Source organism: Melanotaenia boesemani, chromosome 22 (genome assembly GCF_017639745.1).
Source record: "Melanotaenia boesemani isolate fMelBoe1 chromosome 22, fMelBoe1.pri, whole genome shotgun sequence".
Classification (NCBI taxonomy): domain Eukaryota; kingdom Metazoa; phylum Chordata; class Actinopteri; order Atheriniformes; family Melanotaeniidae; genus Melanotaenia; species Melanotaenia boesemani.
In genome coordinates this window covers 21,475,080-21,499,762 of record NC_055703.1, presented here as the reverse complement: position 1 = coordinate 21,499,762, position 24,683 = coordinate 21,475,080, and the positions used below count along the sequence as shown (strand labels likewise).

General features: G+C 38.2%; 1 protein-coding gene across 1 annotated transcript in view; it reads right to left on the bottom strand.

Annotated features, from left to right (window-relative positions):
• map3k5 (mitogen-activated protein kinase kinase kinase 5) overlaps positions 1-17,681 on the bottom strand; it is a 67,864-nt gene extending 50,183 nt beyond the window's left edge. Inside the window, exon 1 of the mRNA XM_041975735.1 lies at positions 16,739-17,681. Coding sequence (XP_041831669.1) covers positions 16,739-17,153 — 415 coding nt within the window. The 5' untranslated portion in view covers positions 17,154-17,681. The remainder of the gene's footprint in view (positions 1-16,738) is intronic.
• Positions 17,682-24,683: the final 7,002 nt, after the last annotated feature.

Sequence of the window (24,683 nt, the reverse complement as noted above, 5' to 3'; positions counted from 1 at the left end):
TGATCAAATGAGTGTAAAGCCATTTTTTATACATTCATATCTAGCCCTAAACTTTACAGATGTCATCTGGAGGGACAGAAAATGTGAGAATACAAATGTTTGCAACATTTCATTTGACCAATATGGAGAATCATCAACTTTCAATAGTTAAAAAAGCCAGGAAACAGTCAAGAGAGCCAACATGGGAAGCCAGCAGGAAATCATCTGAGTGTGCATGTGTGCAGATAACATTGCTGTTTCACTGTTTATTCATTTATTTATTCATTCATTCTTTTCTTAGAGATGTTTTTTAATCATTTCATCATTTGTTTGACAGTGCAGATACACAAAAACAACCATCATTACAGATGAGAAGAAAGACTTTTCCACCATCCTTATCATGCTGCAAACAAAACATTTCCATTTCTGCAGCCTGCTGTTTGTATTGTGTCTTGCCTTCTTTGCCCTGTTCTGAAAAGCTAATCTGGAGTGTTTCCAGTTGAGAAAACACATCTTTATCTGTATGGAGCTCCCCCAGGGGATAGAGATTTTATTTTATTTCTCCTTTTGCGTTAGCACGCAATACTTTTGCGCTCTCTTGCAATACTTTGTTACCTCGCAGAAAAGGTATGATCTGAGAGCAGCATAGCCTGTTAAAGCCGTTTCCCTCTCACCATCAAGTTAAGATAACACATCCACCTGACAATGACTGTATGTCCACATTAACAGAGGAAGTATGTTGTAACGTAGTGCTTTAACGGATTAATTACAAGTGCAGACAAAGAGGTTCGCTGTAATCAAACGGTATCAAGCATCTTGCGGCTTTATGGCTGCTCATGTTAAGACTGTAAACTGAGATTGATATGATTTATTTGCAATTTATTAAATAAATTTTAATTAATTTTTATGACTGAATTATTAAGAATAAAGATACAAACACAAAAGAAGAACTAAGGAGAAATCAGAAAGCAGGCCCAAAACATTGTCACCAGAGATGGGTGGCGTTTTTGCTCTCACACAGAGACCATGGGGAGGCGAGGGCAACCTGGCGGATGTCAGGTCCATCGGGTTGGCCGTATCTATGAATAACAGCTGATGAATGATGTTACAGAGGTCAGATGATGCTTCTGAGGCAGTGCAGACTAAATAGTCTATATTAAAGAAAGAAGATTAAATTTTTTGAGCCAGAAGATCCTCAAGAGAAGCCAGCATCACATATTTTTGACAAAATTAGCCTAATGTCTTCTTTATAATAAGCTGCAGCAGTTAATATTTCAATTCAGGGAACGCAAAAGTATTGTGCGCGACTGCAAAAGAAAGAAAAAAAAAATCACACCATCTATAATAAACAGTACAAGTAAAGACAGTAAATCAGTTAGCAGCTAAAGAAATATAGTTCAAACTTTGTGGAGATTAAACAAGCAAAAAGTACAGCAAATTTCAGACTTGAGTTGCACAACTCCAATTTAGCTGTGTTGCTGTGACTGTGGTTTTAGGAGAAGGTAAGATAAAGATAAAGAGATAATAAAACAGCTCATTGACATTGAGGTTTGTTTTTATCAAAGTAATGCAACATTACTCAAATGAAGCATCAGCATTACTGTAACATTCATTATCTTAGAATTACAAGAACAGATCACTTACTGTATATAGCACATCCAGTTTAAGCCTCTGCAAACTAATCCATAACTGCTATTCAATTAAAACATGCGCACAAAGGCTAACAATCTGAATGTAGTTATCATCTGACAGTTAGTGTAATTCAGTGTCTTTGTGATTACATGCCAACACAGCGTGCAGAGAGTTGCAGTGAAGTGTTTTGAACAGTGATGAGAGACCATGTAGCTCCATGTACTCATCATCAGCACATGTAAATTCAACCAGGGAGGAGGTACTTGTTTTTGATCCCCAGGTGATAAGTTTCTTATAATCAACCCCCTCTTTTCTAACAAGCCTTTTTAAAAACAGCCTCATATTTTCATTACAGCCCAGTAGGCAGAGGATAGGATATAAGGGATTTTAAGCTCTCAGGCTCAGCGCAGTGATGTGGAATATCAAGTGGGTTGTGTTCTCTGTAAGAGCAGCCAGTGTCTGTCTGCACATCAGGGTGCTTGCACTCTGATGCTGGAGAGAAAGTATACCTTAATCCTCATCAGGGCTGGTGGCTGCTGAACTTGTTGGTTCCCTATCTGTAACACATATCTTTGATACAGTCACAATTATGTACACCAGCCCATTTTTTTTTTCATTTTTAGATATCAGTAAAAGGTTGAAACAGAAACTAGCAGGACTGCACAAAAAGGTTTGTTGGATATACCGACTGCCAACAAACTAAGCATTGTAAACAACACCTCATCTTCATATAATCCCAGTAAAACTAAGCATGCATGTAAAAGAATGTTTGTCATTTTCTTCACTTAACTGTCTTATGCAGACAAGGTACAACTGAATGCCAACATCCAGACAGCACAGGTTGCCTGATGAATAAAAGATAAGCTCGTCTCACTTCTCTGCTGGCAGTAAACCCATCAATATTACATCTGAAGGAGATTTTAAGGCAACCAGGCTATTAAAAGGCAACAGAATGATCAACTTATACATAAAAAAAGAAAAAAGTAGCAATGATTATAGGTAAGCGAAGCAAGTTTGCACTATGAGATTTCAGTGAGAAGCTGGATCCAATCTCAACAAAAGAGATCCACATCCATCCAACATTCAAATGAGGACTTAAATCTATTGTATCTTCTTAAAGAACAAACTTAAAACAGAAAGGCTTTAAAGTGCATAGCTGAAACCACTTTGAGACATTTTATGACTTTGTATGCTGTGTCAAACACACACTATATATGGCACTAAGGTGACGGCTACAACATTTAAAGTCTTTGTTTGTCCCCAGCTTCAGGCATGCTGGTTCCTTAATGCAAAGTTAAAAAAGGCAGCATTAAAAATTAGTACAACATCACAACTTCTGGATATTTCTGGAAAGCATTGATATGTCCTGATTGCTTACTAATGTAACCCCAGAGCTGAATGCATGTCAGTGTAACAGACCTGCCAAACACAGTGTTGTCAGAAGGCTGCACAAAGCCAAGACTGGAGTAATTTGAGCCTCACAGTTACCCTCCTGACAGATCACATGGGCTCCTCACAGCTGGTGTTGTAGTCTTTGTGATCACCTTAAGTCACTAGTACATTTAAGACCATCTGCAATAATGTGATGAGTAAAAACCAGAGCAACTGGCACATGCAAACTTGTTAATCTTTCCAAGCGTTCAAAGGCAAGGCCTGCTGCTGTTGACCAACGCTAAATTGATTCCCTCGCCTACTGCTCAAAGCAGAAGAGGCAAAATAATTCAATACTCTAACACACTGTTAGAGCAGCACTTGGGCGGCTGCTGCAGGCTTCTCAGGCCCTGTGGTGCCTCTGAAGGAGGGGGGAAAGAGGGAAAAAAGAAGGGAAGGGAGGCATAGGATGATAAGAAACAGGGAGAAGGCAGAGCTGTGTAATTTTACTGAAGATTGCTCTGGTGTTTTCTGGTTCCTCTTTAAAGATCTCTCTCAGCCTTCCCCTAAGAGTCTCCACCACCTCCACAGGCTGTTTTCAGAGGGGGGTTCTGCTAAATATTTTAACCACAGCAGGATATAGACACTAGAGACTGCTCAAGTGGATATGGATTATTTGAGTAATGTAGCCAAATTTCTCCTGTGCCCAGAGCCAAATGGAGCACACAGATTTGAATACAAAGAAATCTATTTTAATGAGAGTGGGCTGTGGAGAAATGTAAACAGGTGCTCCCAACAGCCTTAAACTTTGAACAACTAGGAAACTGTGTGCATCATTTACATCATATATTCCTACAGCTATGAGCACTGTGTACATACACATTATATAAAGCAGCTTCACTTTCTACTTCCTTAAGGATGCACTCATATCTGAGCTCCTCTCATATTTCCAAGCATGGCAATTTCAGCTATTACAGATCTTTTTCGTTGGTCATTACCTTAAGTCAAAGTCCACTGGGGAGCGTACAAATATTGATCAACTTGTAAATCGAAAGCCTTGCTCATCACTTAAAAACCAGTCTTAAATTTAACCCACTTTCACCAGAAGGGAGCATGTCATCCTCCACAGCAGAAGCAAGAATATTGCAGATGGATGCATGTGGTCAGAAAATAAACTGTGGGTGTTGAAGTGACAACAGCTCAACATTTTGCTACCTTTCACTACAGCAATGGAATAACTAAAGGAAGTTCAGAAAAAGAATGAAACAGGAATTAACAGTACAGATAGCTAGTAACAAAATCAACGGACAGAAAATTTTAATTCGTTATTTAAAAACTGTCTCTGGGCTGAGGGAAGCAGCTTATTCAGTGGGTTAAAATCTCAAAGTCCATTTTGCTCAGCAGGGGCACTAATGCACGTGAGGCATGTACAACTCACTCAGAGGGCAAAGTGAGTTTTTGCTTTCAAAGAATATCAATTCAGTAGATCTGTGTTGTTTGCAGCTGTAATAAAACAGAACTTGAAAATAATACCTACCATATCTACTGAAACTCTCACTTGCGTGTCAACATTCTTCTCATGGTTACCCAGTTCTTCTTTAATGCTCAAAATATGTACAGATCCACTGATGGCAAGGTTGTTGAATATAGATTTTCTTGCAAGTATGTAGTTAGCTGCAAGCTTGCAGAAGCAGCCCTTGCAACCTGCAAGGCTAAAGCAACTTTAACAACTTAAATGCTGGTTGACTGAACAATACTGTACATGCATGAAGAAAAGAATTCTAATTCCTGCATATACTGCCTTATTTTGTTGCTAAAGACCTTTTATTTATTTTCCTGGTACACCAAATATTATATTTTTGCAGGGTTACAATATTTATACAATCTGCTTCATCTAACAGAAAAAGGAATGGATACAAGTATTTTCATGCATTGGCATGTGGTCTTACTTTGGCCAAATAACCCTTCATATTTGTAAAAAAGTCATTGCATGGCAGTGCTAAAAGCCCTTAGAATTACATTTGCGATTGCAGTGTATACATAGTTAACTCAAGGGCCGGCTGTGTAGGCTGATATTTTCATTGGGAGGACCCCAGTTTGACTCAAGTATGAGAGGTACAGTAGGTAAATAAAGGACTGGTTACAATTAATTACATAACAGATAAAAATGCTGTAACCATGGAAACTGCTGCCAATGATGTGCGTGAAGTTATTGGTCTATGTTTAGCAGTTGTGGATTTCATAATGAAGAGGGAAGTTAGTGGGGCAGAGTGCAGTGGGATATCTCCCCCTGAGCTTGGCCCAAATAAGAGACAGAAAGAAACAGTGGAATTACTGTTTACAAGCTCCACTGGAAATAATTTCCCACACTCGTGAAGTGCCTCCCTCCAAAAAAGGATCCTTCTAGAGCACAACATTAAAATTTTTTGCCAGATTTCCAGGAATAGCTGCAGTGGATGGATGAAGTGTTTGTACATGTTTTGACAGGTTAAAGCAGAGCTGTAGACTTCATACTCAGACATGGATGCTTATAAACTGTATACAAATGCCTTGCATTCAGTGTTTTGCACAAAAATAACCATAGTTGTTTCTGTCTGTTTTGAACTAGTGCACCTCTAAAACAGTACAAAAAGTTCCAGGGATGCACCAATGCCACATTTTTACAAACTGAGTTATAAATTAATAAAACAGCTTAAACAGTAAAATTAAAATGATTAAAACTAGTTTAGAGCCACAAATGCTATGAGACCTTTTGAAATAATGCATCTTATAACTTTTGATAAATATCTACTATAGGAACCACATTTTTATTTCTATATTTAAGTTTTAAAATAAAGAACAACAAAACTTTGCAAAAAGAGGATAGACAGACTTTCTTCTATGGATGTAGATATTCGTGGAAAATGATGAAGAAAAAAAAAATAAACATAGTTTCCAGTCCAATGACAATAAAAATAGATAAAAAAGTGAAAATTTGCTTAAAATCTGCATTTGTTAATATATCTATATTTAAGATCATTAGTTCTTTAGCGTTTTTAGCCAAGAGCCATTGTGGAAAGTCTGCAGACCCCTGATTTAGTGTTTGTAAACCAAAGTGGGCTTTTTTCTTAAGGAAAAGGACATAACAATGTGAGTAACTGAGATTAATTGCAACATTTCATGCAGTTAATGACTATATATATATATATATATATATATATATATATGCAGTAAACATTTTGATGGATATTGTATGTGACAACTAAAAGGCAACAAATTGTCTATAATCTAAAATTAACCCTAAATTATATTCAACTACAAAGAAAAAGCAAATAAACAATAAAGTAATTCCACAAAAACTACAACTATGAGATGAGAAAAAAGATCTTTCACATGTTGTATATCTAAGCATTTCTATCTGAAAACCCATCTCGTCTCTCAGAGGATCATGTGGGAAATACTAGACAATGGTTATTCAGTAGTTTCGATGCCCTGCCCAGCAGAGAGATCAATGCTGTCTTTATTTTTAGGTGCAAGTGTGCTGGAAAGAAACAACCCAGAAAAAAAAACATGAAGCAGGAAATGACACCAACATGCCAGCTGCACAGCTCTCCTGGCAGACTGGAGCTTTTTACCTCTGCTCCACTTTGTAAAATCTCTGTGTAAACAGGCAACAAACTGCAGTAGCATGGCCCCTAAGGGGCAAAAATAGCTGAGAACAAAATGTGAATTTATCCACAGCTGACAAAAACACTGGGAGAAACCTGTGTTGTATTGCATGTCTCATGACTACTTGTACTTCCCTCTTGCTTTTCAGGGACAGAGAATTCAATAAAACAAGAGGAATTTGCATCTATGGCATGTAAACAATGTCCCAACCTTATCTCGGTTACTTCACATGAAAGGACTGAGGAACAGCTGCTGATGTCTGCAAACAGCTGCACTGAGATAAAGCTGCACAAAACAAAAATTACCTAATTAACTGACTTTTTTTTTTTTTTTTAAAGTAGACTTTCCACCTAAAACATCCAACACAGCGTAGATTAAAATCTCAGATGTAATTGCCTGTTTACAGTTCCTGAAAACACATTGTTACTACACCATGCATTTAGGAGATGAAAGAGGATGAAGATATTTTTGGTAGTTTTAAAGGTTTTTCTCAGACTCTGGGACATCTGGTCTACCAATGTTGATGCCAACAACTTATAATACAGATTTCTGTAAAATCTTATGTTAATGTTCATAATATACAGCCAAATATCTTTGGGGATTTTCTGACTTTATCTAGACACTACAAATATGCTGGTATTTAGTAACTTAATATCTGCAAAGCTAATGCCATTCCCTTTATCCTGTTCACATACAGTATTTGGATGTTGTAACACTATTTAAAATAGGCATCACATAGTATATTCTGCATGGACCGTTTTACCCTTTTGCTCTAGATTTTGCGCAAAAAGGGTTCTCACTTCACTCTCTTTAAAACTGAACTTTGCGCAGCTATAATAAGCTATAATTCAGAGCTACTCTGGTCCTTTTCATGTGCAAACTAGCCACTTTGTTGAGAATTCAAGCTACTGCTGATGCTGGGTTGCAGTGCAGCTCACAATGCTGATGTGTACTGTTCAGACTGTGTTGTCAGCACTCAGTTAGTGGGGATGCTTTTAATACTACACAGGTGCTGATGCACATGCATGAGAAACCAATTAATGCTCACCTCTAGCTGCAAAGGGGGATAGAATTAAATGTACCTTTCTGATAGAAGTAAATGAATTCAGCCATTACACAAAAAATCCAATGTTCTTTTATCTATCAGGACTAAATTATTATTATTTTTAATCAAACAAGGACATTTAAATACTTGTGCTACACTTGTATTAATCTAGTGTTAGATTATAATCATATACACAGAGGTATATGTCACAGTTCCTGTAAATGCATGTCTATGTATAATAAAGTTTTCCTGCTACTTGTGGGCAGACTTAAGATATCTGACCTGAGCACTGCTTTTGGTTGTGTTGGTACTGCTCCTGATCCTGTAGCTTTACTGTGCTTTTGGGGGGGATAAAAGTGGACAAAGATTTGCTTTATGATGAAGTCAAACTATAATAACTGTTAAATAATGAGTTCAGTGCAGCTGTTGAAATTTTGTTTTCATCATCAGTGCTTCTTTTATTTAATTTTCAAGTAGTCAATTTTTTATTTTTTTAATGGAATGCATATCTGTCCTTTTGCATTTAAAAGAGAGAGAGGAAAGCAGACAAATACCTTAGTAAGTAAGGTATTTGATGACAGGGTAAGGGCAGGACCAATCAGAGCCCTACAGTCTCTATAAAGGGGGTAATTACCTTTCTAACAGGCCCAAACGGTGGCATCCAGTCTTTCCTGCCAGCCCTTTCCAAACAGTGTCAACTAAACACTTCCCAGAGGCTTGTATGAAACCAACTATGCAACATATCAGGTTAGTGATCCATCTGGAATATCTGGTCTGGAATAACTTAAAAATTGTGCAAATTATCCTAAAATAGTCAGGTCACAAATATACAAACTTTACAAATGACCTCATAAATGTATGCATGGTATTTTAAATTTTTTAAAAAGCACTTACATGCTAACAGAGAAAAAAAAAAAAGGTTGCCAACTGTAAATAATTGTCACATTGTAAGAGCATTTGCTGTCAGACATCCACGTTGTGATTTGTGTGTGTAAATGCAGGATACGTTTGGGCATTAATAACCTTTGTGTGGCTACAATGTATGTTTCGAACTGGGTTAACAGACCTGCAAAGGTGAAGTTATATCTAGACAACTACTGCCATGATGGTCTAGCGTAATCGCTTGCATTAGCATTTAATACAAAAGAGCAGTTTTAATACAGCTGCGTGCAGTGTGGTGCTGTTGATAGGTTAAAATGAAACTGTTTTTTCTTCCGATCCAATAAAGCATTATTGCTTGCCAAAACCCACCCATGCAGTTTTGCGTCCACTCTGATACTTCTGCAAACCAGACAAATGCTGCACAGTGTATGTATGAACAGCAACATTAAGGACAGATGAGTAACATACTGTACCTCTGCTGAAGCCTACAGTGTTATAATTAGATACTGTAGAGTGCACTGTAAACCTGTTGCATGTAGCTATGCGTTAGTTATGATAAAACAACAAGGAAATGACATTCTGCCTGTGAAAAAGCTGAGTGTAATTTACAGAGGCTGTAAACTGGCACAGAAACTGACATCCAATACAAGAAATAAATAAAAAAAAATGTATCTTGTTTCCAGAGGTACCCTACAGATCTCAGAGCAATTCAATGTTCACTGATGCCTAATCAAGATCCTGAACTTGATACGAGTCAGGTGTTGCTCACTCCACTGGTTTTCTACAGATGCTTGTTGCCCACCCTTGTTGCCACTCACCTCAAGTGAATGCTGATTAGTCCTGAAAAGAAGCTTTCATACATTGCTTCACCACCTCCACTTATTTATCCTAGTAGCACTTAAAAGATTATGCATGCTGTTTATGCAACACCTACATATTAGGAGTCTTAACATGTGCAAATGTCTGTAAGTATGTTAAGGATTTGTTATTACTCTATAGAAGCACTTAAATGATATAACAGGGTGTTAAGTCACAGATGTACTGCATCCCTGTTGTCATGTGAATTTCACACCAACACTTAATAAAGAACCAACTGTCAGCTTTTAAGTTTACGCTTTTCTCCCTGTTGAGAAATGTCAGCATGAAAAGTTTTCCTCTGTAACGTGCATGCGTAGGTCTGCTTGCATCCTTCTGTTCCTGCTGAGATGGAGGCAGTTTTCCCCGGACGCCAGTGACTGGCCCATGGGCTAATTCTTTCTGACCTTGTGCTCTCTAACCTCTGAAATGCAGCCAAGCATGCAGAGTAAACAGGAGGGAGGATAAACAACTTAGCTAGCTGATGGGATTTTAGAGCAGCGTGGTTTCCCAGTCGGGAAGCTGAGTGTACAGACTTATGCCGGTGATTCCCAAGGCGCTCTAAACAAAAAGCTGTCTGCTGATCTCCAGCAGTGTTGACAATGGACACAGCAGGATCTCAGCAACGGTGCAAGAATTGCATGTTTGCAGCTACTGTACCAGTTAAAGTTGTGAGTGAGTAATGCCTGACATTCTATGAGGACATGCAGGTGAATTTACCAAACAAACTCTTTATTATCATCATGTTTTAATGTACCATATAAACTAATATTTACTAATAACTAATAAATTCATAATGTGTCAATTCAGGCAAATTTATTTAACATAATAGGCATTTTCCTAACAAGAGGGTATGTGACAAGTTCAAATAAATAGGCAACAGATCAATAACACAGCAACAGTTACAGATTAATAACCATCACTAATATTCCAAACTGAGAATTTGCAATAAATTGGATTAACAAATCTAAATGTTTTTTGCTAAGTTGTTGAAATGGAACATTTTATAAAGTTTTAAATTAGGGTGTAAATCACAAGTTTAATCACGGTACGATATTATATTGATTCTATGGACAATGATTCAGTGTCCCCCACCCCTAACCAGTCAAGGGAGATGGCTACCCCTCCTGAGTCTGGTTCCGCTGCAAGTTTTTCCTTCCAGTTAAAATATGTTTTTTCCCTCTCCACTGTCACCCTCTGCCCCATCCAAGCTCAAAATAAAACAGGTAACTGAAAATAAGATTCAATGCAACCTGTTGATTCCCTAAGCTAGGTAATTATTTTTATAATTTGGTTCATATGAACTCAGTTATTATAAATTGGACTAATGTGGGTCATATAATAGATGTGTTTTAATTGGACTATAATGAACTGTAGTGAATTGGACTGTGTCTGTAAAAATGGTTTGAGATGGCTTTATTGTGAATGTGAACTGACACTATACAAATAAAGCTGAATTAAATTTGATTGATTTTTTTTTTTTTTTTGCCAATATTACAAATTCTGTCACAACACGATTCTCTGACTTTTGGAATTTGGAGCCAGTGAGTGATATGAGAGTGCTGGTTTAACAAAGTCATTTCCATTTATATAAAATCACGTAAAACAACCAAAGAATGAAACACCATTGTATTTGCCCCAGTTCACCTTAACCATGCCTTCCCCCCATCTCTTTCTGTCTCTGCTTTTGATACCTGGAGGCAAAAAGGCATCATCACAATTAAAGATTTGTATATCAATGGACAGTTTGCTACTTTTCTCCAGTTAAAAGAAAAATTTAATATTCCATCTACACATCTCTTTAGATATTTTCAAATCCGGAATTTTGTGCGACAGAATATACCTCATTTTGAAAATCTTCCAGAGATAAGGAGGTGCTGCACACTTTTACTGGGCCGACCTGACTCAAAACATTTAATTTCTAGTTTTGTTAAGATATTCTTTGAGCAGGTGAACTGTGATACACAACCTATTAAAGCAGCCTGGGAAGAGGAGTTGGGAATTTTGTTAGACGATACGGTCTGGAAGGAGGGCCTTAGTAGAATTCGCTCATGCTCCGTGAATTCTAGACATCAATTGATTCAATTCAAGGTAGTACACAGGCTTCACTATTCAAAAACCAAGTTACATAGAATTTACCCTACGGTTTCCCCCTTATGTGACAGATGTAAGGCTTTCCCGGGATCTCTTGCTCATTTGTTCTGGACCTGCCCAAATTTACATAACTTCTGGAGTGATATATTCAAATGGTTTGCCACTATACACAAATGTGATCTTAAGCCTGAACCCAGCATTGCACTGCTTGGATTTTCTCTGTCTTTAAGGAATCGAAGCTTTTCCATACAGAACACTCTGATGTTTGGAACGATAATTGCGAAAAAACTGATTTTAAAGCTGTGGAAATCAGACACTGCTCCCACCTTTAAGGACTGGCTGATCGAACTGACTGGTGTCTTGCACTTGGAGAGACTCAGATATGGTTTATTAAATAAGCTGAAAGAATTCTTTGAGATTTGGCAGCCATTCTTGGATTTTCTTGCCCACCAAGATGATGACTAACCTGTGGTGAAGTTTAATTTGTACCACTCATCCTTTTTTTGTTCATTTCTTTTTTCTTTGCATATGCTTGCACCTGTGATGCACATGGACATCTTTATTGTAATGCATACCCGGCTTTGTTCTCCGTTGATTTTTTTTTTTTCTACTTTATTGTTTGTAACTTTTGTACTTTTGCTAAAAACTTGAATAAATATATAATAAAAAAACAAAAAAAACAACCAAAGAATCAAAATATAATTTTCTTACTGATCTCAATCTGACATTTAAATAAAAAAAATGTTCTTTGAAGCAAAAACAGACTAGAAAGTGACTATATGTTGAGCTCTAATTTCTTTATAGCATGTAAAAAAAAAAAACCTATTAGTCTATATTTAGAATACTAACCAAGGTAGTGCGAGGATTTTTTTTCATTGTTTGAGAAAGGTAAATTGGACTGAAAGCCCTAGTTTTTAGGCATGATAACTACTAACACATTTACTAATTAACAAATATAGACAATGATTAAAAAAAAAAACAAAAAAACAAATAAAAAGAAAAAAAACTCACTCAGAGTTGGAATTACCCTTGCTAAGACTATTCATATCTACTGATGATGCTGGAGCAGATAAGAGCCAGTGCAGGAAATACAGTAGTTATGACAACATAAAACAATCACAAATATATCTAAGCTGCTATCAGGCTTCAAAAAAAAAAAAAAAAAAAAAAAAAAAAAAAAACCTGAGAGGTTGGATAGTCCACACTCTTCTGCACACGTCTACAAAGTAGAAAACAAAACAAAACAAAAAACATGCAGGAGCCGAAGAACTTTGTGTGACTTGCTGGCAGGGTGGTGAACAAAACAAGAGGTGAGCAAACAACCAGACTGAAGCAAAGCTGTTTGCAGTGTGTGCAGGTATTATTCTCAAAGTCATTGTGGTTCCATAAATTACACAGTAATGTCATCTAATGATCAACAGGAGGGATAAAGTGCTGCATTCCACAGCAATGACCCAACAACCAAGCCTAACTGGTGAAGCAACAAGTGTAAAAATGAGCCCTGCCAAATACAAATACCAGAAGCCAAAGTCATAATGGGCTGCATTGTCACCTGAATGTTGTTGATCCCTGTTGTATCTAAAATGAGCCCGTATCAAACACCATAAGATAAGAGGCCAGGCTTGCCAGTCTGAAGGTCTGAATGACATCTAATCAGCATCTGGCTACGTTAGAGACAAACAGCTGTTAAGGCTCACACTAATACAGTACCACAAAGAAGCCTTACTTAAAGAAGATCAAATGTAAGTATGTGGATAAATAAATTACAAACACTTGTGAATCCAACGTCTTCATAAATGTATAAATTAATTTTCTAAACTTTAAGTTCACATGTTCAATTCTTTGCCAATAAATTGAGAATCTGATAGGGAAGGTGATAAGATACAGCAACGTTATTGTTGGTAAAGGTTTGCGTCTCCATTTTGTCTGTAGTCTCCTGCGTATCTGAACAGAAACAAACTGCCATCTTTCAACTAAATGCCCGCCTTGTCCACAACATCATATAAGGAGGCCCATGTAGGGACAGTTGATAAGAGATTCTTCTTGAATTTGAATCTGGCAAATGAAATATTCTTCCTCTGAGGTCATTGTTTAAAGGTTTTATGTTTTGTTTTGTTTTCAACATGCTTGTATTGGAAGAGGATGAAGAAGCAAGCATAGTTTTTTCTGGGAAAAGGCCACTGTGCTCCCTGGTGTATTGTGAGAACATGTAACAGTAGCTCTGAGAAAGAAGACAACAAAGAAAAATGACAGGGAACTTGATGTGCTTGTACAACTTATAAGAAAAGAAGCAAAACCTGTTTTTGGAACAGATACTGCAATGGTTTGGTTTCACTGTTTGCTCTTATTGGTAAGACAATTGAGTTTTGTTTGTTTTTCTTTTTTTGTTGTTGTTTTTAATCAAATACCTTGTATCAACTTAGTTTGACTTTAGTTTTAGAAGTATGTTTCTGAGACTATTGCAACATTAAGTACATTTAGTAAGTCAATGAGTAAGAAAGCATTGTTTACATTCTAGTGGAAGAATACCAGTATCGGGGCGTTCAGCTGACGGAACTGGAAATGTAACACAATAGTCATCAACAAGAAAGTACAAAGCAGGATCTACTTCTTAAGGACGCTGAGATCCTTCAGTGTCTGCACCAAGATGTTGCACATCTTCTATAAGTCTGTTGTGGAAAGTGCAATCAGCTCTGCAGCATCTGTTGGGGCAGCAGCACCAGAGCCAGAGACTTAAAGAAAGTGAACAAACTGATCAGGAAGGATGGCTCTGTGCTGGGAGCCACTGGAGCTGATTGTTCAGAGAAGAATGCTGCACAAGCTGCTGAATATAATGGACAATTCTTCACATCCTCAACACAACACAGTGAGGAAAGAACAGTTTGTTCAGACAGAGGCTTCTACAATGCAAGAGAGAAAGTACAGGAAATTGTTCCTGCCAGGAGACATCGCCCTCCAGAACAAGACTTTCATTCATGAATTATTAAAAAATATATTAACAAACATCCTTATGAACACTAATTTGATCTATATTTGCAGGGGTTAAGACATCTAGATTAAAACTGGGTTTCATTTACTTAAAGTAATGTAAGATTTATTTGAATATTTAGATAATTTATAAGCTGTATTTCCCCTCTGCTTTTACTTTTTGTACACAGTTCACCAGTTTAATAAAAAACTAATTTTGTTGATACATGACAGATTATTTACAAGACATTAATATCAACAAACATTCGGTGAGGTTGTACGTTGTAGCTGATATCTGGAATCAGTCATTACACTTTTATCTGTTCTGCCTTTGTGGTTATTTAGATGACTCAGTGTGCAGCAAGCTGTCTTTGCAGTGAGCACACCCCAAGAAACAGCAGGCACCAAGACATTTTGACAAATCACAATGCTTTGAGGACAATTTGCACGAGATATAGCATATTTATAATGCAATGTATGTAAAAGAAAAACATATATGTTAAAAAAAAAAGTAAGAATAAATTATTAATGGTCCAAGCTGACTCCTGAACTCAGTTTCTTGATGGATTTTAAAAGTGGCATGTTCCTTTACATTAGAAAGACTAAAAATAAAGTTATTTCTTTAGCTGTTTTAACTTTATATATCTTTGAACAGTGATACTAGATATTATCTATGATCAGAATTTATGCCTTGGGGCTTTCACAGTGGATGGCATTTTGAGCTTTTTTTGGCTGTCATGGTTTTTTGCAGTTGTGGAATGAGTGTCTGCCGCGTGCTGATTCCTACCCTTAAGAGTTTGTGTTGAAGACCTCTGAAGTTGAATGGCCCCACTGCTCTTTACACTGGCACTGACGCCACTTATGATGTTTAAATTTGAATGATAAAGGACATCCTGCCCAAAACACATTTTTAATGACATATTCATATTTACAACTACAGACATGGGTGGTAATAAAAATCTATATGTCTTTTCCAACAGTTACTACAAAAGGTTTTGCTTTGAAAAGATGTTTTCTAACAGAATGGATGGTGTCTTTGGAATATTTCCATTAAATTACTTTTAATCTTTATTCAAAAAGTCATTAATTTACTTGCCAGGATAATCACAGAAAATGTAATAATAATTTAATAAAATATTTAAATAATTCAATAACTACAATGTTATCATTGTGATAGACCTACTGCTGCTTTCATTTGTTTATTTGTCAAGTAAAACTCCTCTGATATAAGTCTCTATCAGTCCTGGGGGAGAGTGAAGGAACGTGGCTGGGGCTTGCACTGAGACCCCACTAAAATTGGAGAAAAAAGTGTATTCTTAACAAGTTAATGTGTTATTTAAAATGTAATGTGGGGTTTTTAAAGCGACCATAAACATCTGTGTTATGTAGCTTTATCTCTGTTCTGTCTGCTGAACAAATCCTGATAGTGACTATCTTAGAGAAATGCAAACAGTGGCAGTCGTGCCAGAGTCCTCAACACAAACCCAATACGCTGCAGCTCTTTGTCAATTTTCAAAAAAATCCCTGAAATGTTGGCCTCTCTTAACGGCTTTTCTCATGAATTATTATGTAACAGTGGTATTGGGATAAGAAGTTGAAGCTCCTTTTGTAAGAGGGTTCATGTTTGTTTCTCTACTTAAACAATAGAGTACAGTGGAAAGTCCAGCCTCATGGTGCAAACCATGACACTGCAGCACAGTGGAGACCCACAATGGAAGGGGGAAATAATGTGTTGAAGGAAAAATCTAACCCCCACATTTGTGAAGTAACAAAAAAAACCCCAAACCATACTTTATGCCCAGTGAGTTTCTGCTTTGCTCAGTTCAGAATGGAAATAACTGTGATATACGGGTTGCAGGTGCAAGCCCTGACATGCAGAGCTGTGTGTTGGGCTTGGGGAGCCCAGAGCAACCTGGTCTGCAGGAAAACCGTTTCCAAGAACAGAGGCGATGCATTAAAATGCAACTTTTGACCCATGAAAGTACTTTTAAAAGAGATGTAAGCATTCCTGTGTCACCACCTGGAAATAATCACACTTCAGGAGTGGTGAACTCTCATTAAAGATCCACAGATCTCATAGTCTAATCAGTATACTAGAGAGCAAAGAGAAATCATATTAAATCAGTTTGGGGGACTGATCTAAAAGTACCAACAGGCAACATTTAGGCCAGAATATCACTCTTGAACTTCACTTGACATAGGAAGTTGGGAGAGTTTTCAGGGAATTGGATATGGAGGAATTTAGGCTTTCTGTACTTGACTTACCTGCGTTGTAAAAGCGATCCAGCACCGTGGTCTCCCCAAAGTCCAATTTACCAAAGTTTACGGTGTCCAGTTTGCTGCCCACCGTATCGCAGGCGTCTTTGAGGCACTGCAGGGCCATGTTTTCTGCGTTGTTCTGCGGGCTCACTTCTCCATTCATCACATAAGCCACCGTTACCGGCCTGCATTTACTTGAGTTGCTGGTGGACAGCAAGCCTCCGCCATCCATCGGGCAGCCCCCGGGGGTAGGGCTGAGCTCGCCGCCTCCAACTAGTGGATCCTGCCAGAAAGTTCCGGCTGCGGGGATTCCGCCGCCTCCGGTGTTGCTGTTGGAATTTTCCCCACTGAAGGTCTCTCTGCCGGGACTAGTACCAAGGCAAGGTACCGGTAAAGATATGCCGTCCTGCTCTTGACTCATCTTGTTCCAAGTTTTGCTCGCTCTATTGAAGTGTGGGTCGCAATGAGCGGCTTCTCCAGCTGCCCTCCATGGAGAGCCAGCGTTACGCACGACGGCTACTCATGGAAGTCTCTGCACAGACACAACATGCAACCTTGTTTCCACGCAGGTAAACAGTTTATTAGAGGCAGAAACGCAACTCCACATCATGCAACATATTTCCTGTTACCCTTAGAAAAACACCCGATGACGCTGATGGCCGCTGAAGACTGGCCAAAGTCACGACAATGTTCCGATGGGAAAACACGGGAAGAAAAGCCACAAAATCCTTGCATTCCGTCTCAGCGCGATGATTCCGGCCCCCGTACTTCTTAAAGTTGAGCAACACTGCTGCTGTCAGTACAGCAACACCCACAGGAAACACAAGTGTCACTCTCTGAGTCAAAGCCTCGCATCGGCGCGTCGGCTCATCGCTGAAAAGGAAAAGAGCACCGCGCAGGCTGCGAGGTGGCTCGCATGTGCAGGCACACCCTGCCCTGTTTCCCCTGTTATCTCCCGTGTCCAGACTCACGCACTGGGCGGAGAGACAACAGTGGGAGTTTGGCGGAGCTGGGCGGAGACATGACGACCATATGTGGAGTTGTGTACTACTCAAAAAAAAAAAAAAAAAACCTTTTCTAGCGACGTCACCTCTGATGGACCGAACCTCTAATCAATCAAAATTAATCACCCGGTCTATCAACATATATAATACGTACGGAAACTCCTCTGATTTTTGTGGAGAATGATTCTTTTTAGACAACAAAATATTAATCTCCATGTTGATTACTTTTCCTCACAGACCCGAAAAAAGAAAGAAGTAGTAAGTTAGCAAACAGTAGCTGGTATCCAGTCTGCACCGACATGTTTAGTTATTTGTTTAAGCAACTAGCAGATAGCAAATAGCACTTTAGAAAGAACGAAGCAGTAATGTAATGTAAAAGCTTAGTGTAGTTAGTGTAGTGGCGCAACCATGTAGCCACATTCCTTCCAGTCTCTGGAGGACCTCTTGTGGTCAGGACGTGGTATTACGTGAATAGTGTTTTTGCATGAAAACACCTTTGATTTAGAAACAGCACATCGACAGCGCATAGCAGCTTTTTTATATTAACTCCTACAGAACAAATGTGGTAAAACAAAAACAGTTTGTGGGTCAATTTCGTGTTGTGAAAGATTACTGAAAGTACCAACTAAGGGGCCCCAATCTGCCTGAAGGCCAGCTTTATGCATGAGGTGGTGTTTGATCTCGGTTACAATGAAAATTGTATATAAATGCAAAAAATTACAATTCACAATGATCAGAGACAAACAGGAGACACAAACCACCATTAACTCCCCAAAGACAGAAAAAGAAATAGATAGATAAATTAATTAGTACATCACAAATAGATACCTATCAGCTGATAGCAGCTGGGTTAGGCTCCAGGCCTAGACAAGGCCAGAGACAAAATTAACACCAAGAGATGCAAAACGTCTGGAGATGAACACAAAAACATCAATGAGAGAAGTATGATCACAAAAACACAGAAACAACTATAAAAAGAAAAATTGCCAAACCACGTGGATGTAAACAACCAGGCAGAGATGCAGACAGATGTGGCACACCAAAGAAACAGAATTATTGCAAAAACAAAACAAAACAATGCAGAAGAACAACAAAAACGAGCCGATAAGAGATGCAAAGCACATCAGTGACATTTGTAGTTGTTATGTGTTTGTTTCATTTGGGTGTCTTGCACCGATATAGGAGAGCAGAACATCTTTAACACGTTTCTCCTCAGGACAGGAGTCTGTTGTATAATCCATCCACGAAATGAAGTTAGATCAGTTTGATTTTTCTTATTTTTTAAGAAAAAAACATGTTTTGAGGTTGAGATATTTCCACTTGAGCAGGAAAAGGGCAAAGAAAAAGATCTTTCTAGAAATAATCAGAGATGGTAAATGTGGTTTCTTAATTATTTCCTTCATTATCTCCTTCAACAAAGGAAACACTTAGTTATTCTTTATCAAAGAAAGGAGATTATTGCATTCAGCAATAACATCTTTTAAGGCAATGCTAGAATATTTTTATCCAGTCGTGCTAACTGGGATTTGTGTGGATAAATATGAGGATAGAAGAGTTAATGTGACGACATGTTTCACTTTGTCCCTTTCACCTCTATTCTGAATGACCAACCTTGACAATAAAATAATATTTTACCAAAATTTTTCTTATTATACTTCCTGTTTTTACATTACAGTGATCTCAAAGGGGCAATGCATAAAGAGTCAACATATGTGAACATTTCTGATTCCTTCAGCTGTTTAAGTTATCACACATTACTTTCTGATACCTTCAATATTTCCCTAAACCAGAGGGTTATTCCTGCCTCCTTCAAATCTACCACCATCAGTTTAAAAAAAAAGTCTAAAATGACCTGCCGAAATGATTGTACCCTGTAGCAAATACTTCAGTCAAAAAATGTACACTTAACATCTCTCTGGGCCCTCTGCAGTTTGCACACCAACCGAACTATTTTCCTGATGAGGCCACATCTTTCTACAGTTCATCCTACCTTATCACACCTGGAAGAGGATCCTTGTATCAGAATGCTTTCGTATTCTACCCAGTCACTGCTGTACAAACTACATCATGAAGTGGGACTCAATAGGATTCACGAGTTGTCAAAATGCACAGAAATGACAGTCTGTGACTTCAGGCATCACTTATTTTGTGAGCTGTAATCCATCAAATTACAACGGACTGTAAAGACTAAATAGAGGATTATTGGAACATCCATCTTTACTCTTAGTATGTGATCAAAGACCCCACCCACAGCTTTTTCTCCTTACCTGCAGAGGTTCTATAGCATAAAAATCCTATGAATTACTTCACTACCTCCACCACCTCGCTTTTTTCCTATATTTTCTTTATTTTATGAATGTTTCAGATTAGTTTGTTTTACAGTATATTCATTTTATTCATAAATATAATATTCATGACAATCAGTTAGACCTCATTCAAGTTCCCGTTGAGCATTTTCTTTGCCACTAGATGTCCCCCTCTGACCATTTTTCAGTTCTTACTCAACAGTCTCCAACTTTCAGCTCAAATGCTGCCAAACCAAACACAACCACAGGGCTGTGTTATTTCTTTAACCACATCTGTCTGGTCTTCATCTTTTAGCTTTGGGCAAATCACTGATCACACCAACAAATTATGTATCACTGTGTCTCTCATTCACACTAAAATCAATTGGAAAGAGCACTGAGGTTACATTAAGTTAAATTACAGCATTGAATACGATGTAAAACTATTTGTCATTCATTTAGTTCTTACTGCCAAATTTCTTTCTCTCATTTTCTTTATAATTAAAATATGCAAGTCAAGCCATCATAAAGCTGCTTATGTATAAATGTAAACTGTAGAAAGACAACACATACTGAGAGCTCAAATTCAGCTTTTGAAAAAATACCATAAACAGTTGTTGTAAGAAGAAGCTACACACAAGAGGTTGTCATGCCTTTTACAGCCAGCACTGCCGGACACATCTGGCAGACAAAGCAGCTGAGCCTCTGCATCCTGCAGATGGGCCTCAGGCAGTCAATTTGTCCTGAAGCTGTGACCCGGAGCGTCTTAAACTTGTGGGTATACCAAAATAAAAAGTGTTTGACAGCTGTGCACAAACACTTAAAAGCTGCACTGTGATGTACAGTAACAATTACTGACTCACTAGACTGGTTTTGCCCATGAAGACAGGTCTGAATAAATGATATATCTAGATTTTGAATATAAAGTATTCTTCTAAGATATTTTATAAATAAGTAATAATCAACTGCTGATTAAATTTGGTTAAAAATACTGTAAATATTTTAGAAATAAATAGCTGGCAGTTTGAAGCTGATTACTTTTAGGTAACTAGCTGCCGAGATGTGGACTACTGGAACATCCTGTATTTGAAAAATATTAAATGGGTGCAGAGATTTAATAAACATGGAAACATAAATTTAAATGATAAATGCAATGATACAACTCTAACTAGCTTAAAATTTAGAATTTGGTAAAAGGGGCCTTTTATTTTTCAATACAGCCTGAAACCTCTTAGACAAGCTTTCTTCTAATGTCTTTACGTAGTCTTCAGGAATAGTTCTCCAGGCTTTCAAAGCTCTTCTTTGGATGCTGGGTGCCTTTTGTTCTGTTTTCTGTCAGCATGAGTCAGCACTGCTTCAATAATGTTGAGGTCAGAACTCTGGGGAGGATTCATCACTCTACTAGACCTGTTGCTACTAGTTTTTAGTCCAGTTCTTGCACATCCCAGCCTTTTCTGTGTTTCTCTTGCTTACTCCCTTGCTCTGATGAGGCTTCAGTAAACAATAAATGAATTAACTACAGGTCCAGATGCATCTATAAGGTACTATGTCAGGTCTTGGCTGTATTAATATATTAATTTATTTATCAATACTATTTCATAAAGGCATCAGTAGTACGGAATTGCTGAAAGATGCTATTGAAAGTGATTTCTTGTTAAGTTGTCTGTTATGTGCCAATACAACAGTGGTTCATCCAGGAGAGCATTAACTGACTTAAACAAAATAATGGTATTCTTCTGAAATTGGTTATCTGCCTTAAAACTGGTAAAAACAACAACAAAAACAAAAAGGCTCTCTATCAGGATATCCCTTCATGTCAGTTTTAATCACATGATACTTATTTAAAGTCACTTTCCAATGCACAGTAACACAGTCGGCATAGGTCAAAAGGGAGGAGAGGAGACCCTCAACCTCTTATCATTTATCTTGTGTTTGAGTCCGAACATGACACTGTAGTCACTTCCTATTTTCTGTCTTTGGTTTGACATCTGTCACTCTATTTTTTAATACTTCATTTTGCATTTAAAGCAATTGATCAAGGTTAGAGAAGAATTAATTATTTTAATTTATTCATTCCATTCATGGTTTACATAATTACATTAGTTTAGATCTTTTGATTCTTCTTTTATTTTTATTGTACACCACAAGTTATGATTTGGTGTTAAATTAGGGTAAGTCGGCTAAGAAGGTGTGTCAAGTACAGAGGCTGGAGGTGCATGTTACAGATGGCCTTGGTTCACAATCTGACCTGTGGCCCTGATAGCTAAAATATTTACCAGCATTTTCCAGCATTTTTACCATGACAATACATACCCTGACTGTAACATTACCAAAACCTCTGACATATCCAAAAGTAACACTTTGTAGTAAACAAACTGCAGTGAGCTATGTGTTGGGACTGACAACTTATTGGTCAGTACAGCACTTTCAGAAAATAGGGCCCTGATTGTACCTTTAGCTGGGTACCCTCAGAGCTACTGCTGTTGTACCCTCAACAGTGGAGTTTTACACTTTATAAAGACCAGACAGCCCCCCCAGAGGTACAATACTGGTCGTTATGAGATACAAACTGCACTTGGTGGGCCTAGTCAGAAGTACATTAGGTGTACTGCTTTTAAGGAAGATTAAGTCCCTCTTTAATCACAACCTTATTTGGCATTGTTCTGGTTGGATCTTGTGATGAGAATGCATATAATGGCCTTTTAATGTAATGTCAAGCTAAATTTGCAATTGTTAAATGGTATGGTATTGCATACAGTGAAGATGTTGGTTTACTCTTTCCTCTGGTAGCTTGCAACGTCTAATTAAGTGAATGAATGCATAAATCATAATAGAAATAGAAACAAACAACCTACAGTGTGGAGTAATGTTTGTATGGGTTTGAATATAGATAACCACTGATAGGGTGTCTGTGCGGCACCCTGCAAATAAAGCTTTCTATTCTGCTCTGCCACAGACCATGAAATAGTCACTCAGCTCTGAAATGGAGAGAATCACTCACACAGAGAAACAGCAAGAAGTTCAGTTAGTTCTGCAGTGCAGGTAGGAGATAGATACTTGGAGGCACAGGCTTATTGCAGCCCTCTATAGATATCTGCCAAAGTCTACACAAACATTAGAGGGGAAACGGGGAAACAAAATTACAGAAATCTGCTAAGTTTGACAAATGGTGGGCCCAGCTTTGCCACTAGCTATTAGCCTGCAATGATTAATAAGTGAGAAAATAATTGCACTTCATTGAGATTGATGACGCCCCATTTAACCTCCCCACTCATCCTCGCTGCGCCACAGAGCAACAAGATGAGCCTCGGACACACTGCTGCTCTGCCGGCCTCATTGGCATCAAACACACACACTCATGCACACAGGGTCTGTAATGATCCTATAGGGCATTTTTTAAGAGCCTTGTGGCGCTCTGATCATAAGTTCATTGTTAGTAAGTGAAAAACAATGATCTCAGCTCTAGGAGGCCTCTGGGAAGCTCTCACTCCACCAATATAGAAGCATTTAAGTCAAGCACCATGGGGAATTAATGACAGTGGAAGTCACCATTAACTCTTATGCTAACGAGTTTGGGAGCTTTGGCCTTGTGTGTGTATGTGTGTCGGAGAATCTTCTCCATCTTAGCTTTGCACACTAAATGTGTTCAAATGTGATTTTCACGGGTAAAATGCAAACAAAACAGCAGAGATCAGGCGAGGCGTTAGGAGTGTTGCGGTCCCTTATCCTCTCAGTCTGCAAAGAGACATGGCCAAGGTTATTAAAGAAGGATGTAGCAGAGCAAGATGGCCGCTGTTGTGACCAGAGGCGGTGTGGAGAGATAAATGGTTGACCCAGCCTGGTGTCAGGTTAGGATTGATGCCACTATCAGCCCCACTGCTTTCCCAATGATTTTCTCAAATCTCTGATAGAGTGTGTTATCTAGTTACTGGCATGAGGGCAACGGCCTCCAGGCACAGAGAAGGTCAATCTATGAGGACAATCTTTGTTGGACTAAATGAGAAAAAAGACCTCACAAAAAAGAATAAAAAGCAGCTGCTAGGTCTCTGGGATAAGATAAGCCAAATTACTTCTCTTTAGTAGAAGAGGCCTCAGGCAAAACATCAAAAAAAAGAGAGAGGGGGAAAAAAATTAAGTGAGGCTGGTGTACTCTCTAACTTCTGTGTTGTAGATTTCACCTGGAACTTCCTTGGACTAATGTTGATTCAGTCAGCAGCATGTTGAGGAATGGGCTAACCACGTTTGTATTTGTCTGCTGTTTAATCTACATTTACATAATAAATCTTTCAACAGGAAAAAGAGATGAATTTTAGAATATATAATACCAGTCAGCAGTATTAACCCCCTTATATACTGTCAAACTTGTTCATAATCTCACTTCATCATCCCTCCATTCCTTCGTCTTTTCAAATCTGGGGGAAAGGGTTTGACTAATAGGTTGTAATTTACCAGCCGAGGTCTTGATCAATAATTCTGTGTCAATAATGATGGAGAGGTCTGTGTGAGGAGGAATGATTCTACTCATTGTCTGAGGAAAAATGAAGGTGTGGACATCCCCTCAGGCTGCAGGCAGATGTCCACAGGTGCTCTCTTGGTATGATGGTTGAGTCGATGAGTGGAAAGACAACACACACACACACACACACACACACATACGAGCTT